This window comes from Wasmannia auropunctata, unplaced genomic scaffold, assembly GCF_000956235.1.
Source record: "Wasmannia auropunctata unplaced genomic scaffold, wasmannia.A_1.0 LD336085.1, whole genome shotgun sequence".
In the NCBI taxonomy this organism is placed as follows: domain Eukaryota; kingdom Metazoa; phylum Arthropoda; class Insecta; order Hymenoptera; family Formicidae; genus Wasmannia; species Wasmannia auropunctata.
In genome coordinates this window covers 2570419-2578243 of record NW_012026805.1, presented here as the reverse complement: position 1 = coordinate 2578243, position 7825 = coordinate 2570419, and the positions used below count along the sequence as shown (strand labels likewise).

The following is a 7825-nucleotide window of genomic DNA, read 5'->3' as shown; positions in this document are numbered from 1 at the left end:
GCAGATAAAAAAAATTCTTTTTAATAAAGGAACGGAGCTTTCCAGATTTGTGAATGCAAAGTGAGCAGTAGAAAATTATGTGATTAATATCCTGCCGGGGGTCACCACAAGGGCAAGCAGGAGAGTCAACGATATTTTTTCGATGGAGGCTGTAAAGTAAGTTATGGTGGTTGCTTCTTATCCTAGAGATGCAGACAATTTCTTCCCTCTTCAATCCTTTGTTATGAAACCAAGGTTTTTCAGAGTGACTAAGATAAAGATCAAAATACTGGACGCCCTTAATTAAGGCTGTTGACTCCAGATAATTCTTAAAAGATGTAGAGCGGTGTTCTCTGGCCTCAATCTGTAGATCCGGGTAAGGAACTTCAAAGAAGGGTCTTTTTCCATATGAAGCGGCGAATTTGGCCCTTCTGTCGGCCTCTTCATTTCCATGAATGCCTTTGTGGGCTGGTAACAACAGAGAGTACTGTTGAATTTACGAGAGTTCGCATGACAGAGCTTGTTCTTAATTTGGTGGATGATATGATTGCCATGGTTGCCGTTCGCTGAGGCCAGTGTCTCCAGAACACTTTTAGAGTCTGAAAAGATTATTGCGTTAACTATATCCAGATCCAAGCATGCATTGATGGCTTGCAGGATGGCCCACGCCTCCGCGGAAAAGATAAAAGAAGCTGAAGGAAGCTTATCACATACAGAAAGCCCCAGATCAGGAGAGAACACACCTGCTCCTACCATAGATGAATTGTCTGATTTCGAGCCGTGTAGAAAGCCGTTATTTCCAGCGGAAGATTCGCATAGTATTCTTGAAACTTGGCCAAGACTTCCGTCGATGAGGAGTCCTTTTGCCCGATTGGCATGCTGAAATCGATGTCCTTCCGATAGATGGATGTATGGTAGTCGTAATAAAAGGCGGGAAAAAACGATGAGCGATGCATGGAATTTAAAACATGTTTGGTGGCAATGTATCTTGAAAACGTTGGGATCGTTCTTCTCGCTTTTTCCATAGAGGCAGTCGAAGAGGAGAGAGACTCCAGTTGACACAGGCTATGAATAACCGGGTTAAACTTGGATGAGTAAGCTTTATAAAGAAATCTGTCGGTAAGGTAATTAAATCTTATTTCTAATGGCACCTGCTTGGCCTCCGCTAGCATAACATTGATCGGAGTTGACATTCTGTAAACCAATGACAGTCTAATGGCTCGATATTGCAGCCTCTCCAGTCTGAGAAAGATCTTTCTATTTCCTTTGATCCGGAATATGAGACTTTCATATTCAATGGCACCTCTAAAGATGGCTCGATACAAGCAAAGCATGGATTCCGGTTGAGCGCCCCACTTGGTGCACGCAACCGCGGCCATAGCATCAGTCAAAAGGCTTTGCCTTTTTGTATAAGATACTTAAAGTGAGCCTCACCTTTCGGGGAAGGATCCAAGATTATGCCCAGAAAGCGAAAGGAAAAAACCCTGGGGATCGATTGTCCATTGATTGAGAGGTCCATAAATTGGGAAGAAGAGGCGGTACCTGATTTGGAGAAAATCATCCAAGCAGATTTGCTAGGTGAGAGTTCCAGCCCCCTGGTTCAAAGGAATTCCCGGAGATTGTTCAAAGTAGATTGCAAAGAATCGACCGCATTACGCACCTCCTTGTCCGTGGCAAAAATGACAATGTCATCCGCGTATTGTAAGATCTGCACCTCACTGGCAACCTGAGCCCTTATCAGTCTTAGATATAGATTGAAGAGGGAGGGACTAAGAGAAGAGCCCTGAGGAGTGCCCTTGTGCGCGATGAAAGGATCATAGAGATCCATTATCAACGACGTAGATTTTGGTTTGCGCTATGAAATTCTTGACAAACATTCGTATATTAGCAAGGATCTCAATATCCAAGAGATCTTGTAAAAGAATAGACAAGATAACGTTATCAAATGCCCCTTTGATATCCAAAAAAAACGCGACTGTGACCTTGGATTCTAGAAAGCCAGCATGTATAATAGTGAGTGTACTTAAATTGTCCGCACAAGATTTAGAAGGCCTAAAGCCAAATTGAAAGTCCGGCAAGATAGGTCCAGACTCAACCGCCCAGCACAAGCGAAAATAGATGATCTTCTCCATTAATTTGAAGACGCAGGAGAGTAAAGAAATGGGCCTAAGTCCCTTACCGCCGCTTTTGGGAATAAAGGTGACTAAGGCTGTCTTCCATTCTTCCGGAAAGGAACCCGTTTTAAAAATATCATTAAAAATATCAAGAAGTTTGTCACGTTTCCGTGAGTAGATTGAGCAATTCATAATTGATCTGATCCAGCCCCGGAGCAGATCTGACCTTGGAGGAGTTCATAGCCAGATCCAATTCTTTCCTTGAAAGATCTTTGTTAAGAAAGGAGATTACTATGGGTGAATTCGCATTTTGTAGTTTCATTTGCGAAAAAGATGGTAAATTCCCGTCTAGACAAGAGTCGGGACACAAATTGAAAATAGCCTGGTCGATGACTTGTGCAGGGCATGGAGATTCATTACTAAGAATAAGATTCCTATTCCTGAATGATTTAATAAGATTCCAAAGTTTGGAGGTGGGAGTTTTGCCGTCAAAAGAGTTGCAAAGAGCCTTCCATTTGTCCCTCTTTCGTTTGTTTATCACCTTGGTACAAGATGTACAGGCTTTTTTGTATTTGGCTAGATTATTGAGCGTTGATAGCTGCTTGAAAGCACGCATAGCTTTAGCTCTGTTATCGATTTCACGCTGGCACTCCTCGTCCCACCACACCGGCGAAGCTTTGAATTGACTAACGAATCTTGAGCGAGGAGAGATTGGTCTGTCTGGAAGCACAGAAGATACCTGATTTTTAATCAGTTCAATGAAGCGAGAGTATCTAGTAGACGCCTCATCAAAATCTTCAATATTCGCAAGAAGATGTGATTCTTTAAATAGTCGAACAAGGAGGTCAGCTCTTTGAATCTTATCTAGCCTAATTTTATATAGAAACCTTTTTTTTTGGGCAAGATCTACTCCCAGGTGAATGGCGATGGGGAAGTGGTCGCTGCCTGCAGTATCCGGCGAATTACCGAATGTACAAAAGGGAGCCAAAAAAGCAGAGACGATCGCCAGGTCTATGATTGAGACGGCAAATCCTGGAGGTGTGAGAAGAGTAGGGGATCTATTGTTGGTAATGACCATATTCAAGCTATCGAGAACGTCTGCCAGATTTCTACCCACTGCGTCCGTCTTGCCACAGCCCCAGGAGCTATGGTGAGCATTGAAATCGTCTACAAATAGGATGTTGTTATATGTATTTGCTAGTTCAAAAAGTGCAGTTAATACAGTGGTTGGTGTGCGTTTGTTGGGATGTCTATAGACGTTAATAATAACTAGGCTCGCATTCTTGACTTTAATTCCTTGCACCTCTATTGAATCATGGAGGGTAGACGAGACGTCAACATGTTCAAAGCAAATATCACAGCCAACCAGCGTACAAATGCCACACTCTCCGATCGCTGATCTATCCTTTCTGATAATGCGAAAGTTCTTGAGACAGAATTTTGAAGAAGGGTTGAGCAGAGACTCCTGAATGCAGATAATATCATAAGAGCTAGCAAAGCGCTGAATGTCAGGCATTCTCCCCCGCAGGCCCCTGCAGTTCCACGACAGAACCTTTAACTTGCGCTCTCTAATAGAGCGATTACGAGAACATTGAGGGAAGGTGATAGGGTAGGGAGAGGGATGAAGGGGGGAGGTTGGAGAAAAGGGAGGGGAACGGGAGAGGGAGGGAAGGACAGGGGAAAGGGAAAAGGAAGGAGGGGAAATAGAGGCATCAGGAGAGGAAAGGGAAAGGGGTGGGAGGGGCGTGGGAAGGGAATGGGATGTGGAGAGAAAAGGAAGGGGAGAGGGGAAGGTAGGGAAAAGGACAGAGGGAGGAGTGGAGAAGGGGAGTATAATATTGGTGAAAGCCGTTTGCCCCATCCCAGGGGTGTGAGGCCTGCGGAGGATGCTGCTGAAAAAACGTCTGTTGCTGAGAAGAGGGGCTAGAAGAATTAAAGAGGTTGAGCACCTGATTTAAGAAAGGCGAGATTATTTTGATGAGAGTTAAAATCTTGTTAATGAGAGCCGAAAGATTAGAGTTACCTAGCGCGCCGCATGATCCGAAAAGATCCAGCAAAACCTCAAAAAAACCGGCGCCGCCAGGCTCGTTATTAGCATTCCTATCCAAGGGGGGTTGGGGAGGAGGACCCGCCCCTTGAGTCCCCATCGCAGATGTATGAGGATAGATCTGTTGTAGACAAACACCGTTGCCCGAGAAGGAAGGCAATCGCCCGTTAGGCATAGAAGAAGGGTTTCTACCAGCCGCTGATCTCTGAGCTTGGGTTCCTTCGGGGGAAGGAGATGTCGAATTACTAGCCACAGGATTCCTGAAGTGTTGTGGAATGCGCTGCCTCGGCCGAGAACTTGTACCTGCCGCCACCCGGGCATACAAGCCCTGCTGATTGGAAGCGTAAGATTCCTCGTTACTGCTCCTGTTGAGAGTATCAAATCTATTAGTCGTGAGAATGGCGAAGAGATTGCTGGAGCCTGTACCTAGCGACGTGAAGGAGGAGTTAGTGCTATAATTGGGGGGGGGAAGGCGAGTTGAGCATCTTTTTGGTCTCTATAAGTGGGATATTTTGTGCCGCTGAAAGAGTGAGTATTCTTTTCTGTTTTTCTAAAAGCGGACATCTAGCGTCTACCGGCAGGTGCTCTCCAGAGCAATTAATGCAGCAAGGAGTGTTGTCCTTGAGAAGACACGTGCTCTCATTGCCGTGTGGGGAGTTGCCACAATAGATGCAACGAGGCTGGCTGCGGCAGGACGCACTGACATGACCCATTCTGTAGCACGAGTAGCAGATACGAGCTTTTGGTATGTATGGGTGAATCTCGTGTCTGGACCAGAAAAGAAACGCGTGGGATGGGAGCGATTGCCTCGCAAATTTGACACAAATGGTGCGAGAAGGCACGTATTGAACTGAGCCATTGATAATAGATTTCCTGTTCAAGCGGTGCACGCTAATGACTTTGTGGTTCTGAGATGTAGATAGAGAGGCTTTAATTTCTTCTACATCAAATTCCTGAGGAATGTCTCTAATGATTCCTGTTCTTAGCACCCTGTAATTAGGGATGACCGCTTTGAGGTTATAGTTCGCCAAGTCCGGGTTAGAAGCCAGCCTGTTTGCAGCCGCTGCAGTCCTGCATTCCACAAGGATTTTACCTATGCCAAGACGCTTCATTTCGATTATATTTGGGGAGGGCCTAACCTTGCCCACATTTGCGAAAATCTTAACCGGGTGGGGCATATTGTTTCTGCTATTACACAATAAATGAATGTGTACAACATACGGTGGCAGATCAGACGTTACATACGCGTTTGCTTTTTCCTCTACTTTTCTTGTCTTAGCTTTACCTGAGAGTGAGCTGTCACCGTCGTCTGAGAGGCTTCCTCCGCTGTTGCAGCAGCTGTTAGCATCGGCAAAGCGAGTCAAAGAGGTTTTGGTAGAAGGGGCGCACGTCTCCGTGTCGCTGAATGTACGCTTATTACCTTTTTTTCCGCCGGACAGGATCGTTCCTTGCTCCTGCAAAGCAGAGAGTTCTTCGTCCGAACAATACATGCTTTTATTAACGTTATCCGCTAGCACGAAACCGCCCGCATTTGCATTCACAGAGGAGGAAGGGGAAGGGGGGGTGGGAGAGGGAGATGGAATTTGAGAAGAAGAGTGTAAAGGTGAAAATGGGAGGGCGTGAGGGGAGGTAGCAGAGGGGGAAAGAATTTGAGAGACGGCCAGATTTCCCTCAAAAGAGCTAAATTATTCCAGTGAGACTGATAAAGGCTGAAGCATTAAGGGGGGAAGAGCGCCGGGTTCCGGAGCCGAACATGGCCGGCCACGTGGCTCTTTGTCTCGATCCCTCGAGCACGAGGCCGAAGCCTCGGACATGTCAGAACGTACAATGCCGTCCGGCGCAGTTGAAAAGGAATTCGCGCGTGGAAGAGAGGAATTTCTGGAATATATCCAGACACTACCCGTCGAGAAGAAGACTTGTCGCACAAACGAAACTCGGGAACGGTCAAAAGCACGTCCGAACTGGTCGCAGCGCCGCACGCGAAATCGTAGTTTCCTAGCGTATATCTTACGTATGTCAGTGATTGTAATTCGGGTCAGTTATTTCGAAAAGTGGCACGTCCGCTCGTGCCTGGCGCCCAACTTCGCGTTTTCGATTGCCGTATAATTATGAGCTATTGGAATCGCGACTATCTTTCGCTCTGATTGTAGCGATGGATCGGCAACGAGTCTTGCTTTCTGCTTAGAAAAGCGGTTGCAGTACTTAAAATATTTTTATCTTAAATATAATTTTTGAAATATATAATAATATCTAAAATAATTTTTTTTTATTATTTTTAAAAATTCAACTTTTTTTACATTTTATATGAAAAATGTGTTTTGCATTAGAATGCTATAAAATAATAAAATTTTATTTTTATTCCAAATTTACAACCTTTTAGATAACAGTTTATGATAATAAATCATAATTTTTACGAACAAAGGACTGTTATATGTGACAATATCTACATCTGCATCAATTTCAATATTTCTATATCAACATGTGACGGTACGCTCTTTCTGCGCTCGGATGATGCTCGTTGGGCCAGGCATGCAAGAAAGCATGAGACACCAATTGGGTTAACAAAGACAATTTATTCAAAACAAAGGTCTTATAGGCTAACACTATAATCTTACTACAATGATTCTTACTGACTATGGCTAGGGATGGGCGATATCACATCAATTATTTTGATATAAATTATTTTTATTTAATAAAATCAATTATCGTATGATGTTTTCTCAATTTGATTATTCCCTAAACGATAGTTTTTTTCTTTGATGTTACTATTATTACTAGACTTTTTTGACTCTAGACTTCTTATGTCAATGGTTGTGTTTCAAAATTCACTGCCAGCACTGAAAATTTATAATTTACGTTATATATGTGAACTATAGATTTTCAGCACTGGCAGTGAATTTTGGACACTGTCAATGAGAAGTGTTAATAATACTGTTAATTGGCGCGACAAGCATGTCTTGCGATTGTGATAGCCAATGGCCACGTTCAGCAGACAGTCCTGATTAGTCAGCGCTCAGTGATTGACTTTGTTACGATTGGTTTATTCACTCAGATCCAGCGAATCACTATAAGCGCTCATTGATGCTTTGTTTGCTGAACATGGCCAATGTGAAACAACCTTTTCGAATGTGATCGAGCAAGAGCCGAGAAGTTCTATATTAACAATTGTCAGTTATTAGTTACCTGCGGCCATCTCAACAATAGTGCTGTGTGCAAAACGATAACGGCTAATGTTTAAGTAGCAAGTTGCAATTCTTAATAAAATATCTAAAGAAATACAAGTAAGTAAAAAATTGAGTGTCTAATCTTCTATCTAACCTATAAGATGCAAATTACTCTATGTTTAAAATATATGAATAAGTATTTATGTTATCTATGAATAAGTATTTATATTATTTTTATTTAGAGATAACACAAAAATGCAATTTACAAAATGTATAATATTGTTACGCCCGGGGCGGTGAATGTCGCGTTCACGCACTCGCTCGCGTAACGTACGCGCTTCCGCACTCGCGTTCGCGCACGCGCACCGGAAGGCCGCGGGAGGAATAAAAGGCACACCAAATTAAGAAAACAAGGAACACGCTTTATTGTAATGACTGTGAACAAATAACGCAGCGAATAGATAGAACAGAGCACAGCACGTCCGCACGGCACGACGGCTCGTCTCCAAATCTAATATGTA

General features: G+C 43.6%; 1 protein-coding gene across 1 annotated transcript in view; it reads right to left on the bottom strand.

Moving 5' to 3' along the window:
- Positions 1-282: 282 nt before the first annotated feature.
- The window catches only part of LOC105448537, a 30767-nt gene continuing 23224 nt past the window's right edge, over positions 283-7825 (bottom strand). Inside the window, exons 3-9 of the mRNA XM_011687183.1 lie at positions 4703-5594; positions 3950-4566; positions 2320-3558; positions 1640-1834; positions 1463-1521; positions 1131-1380; positions 283-858 (exon numbers count right to left, since the gene is read on the bottom strand). Coding sequence (XP_011685485.1) covers positions 283-858; positions 1131-1380; positions 1463-1521; positions 1640-1834; positions 2320-3558; positions 3950-4566; positions 4703-5594 — 3828 coding nt within the window. The remainder of the gene's footprint in view (positions 859-1130; positions 1381-1462; positions 1522-1639; positions 1835-2319; positions 3559-3949; positions 4567-4702; positions 5595-7825) is intronic.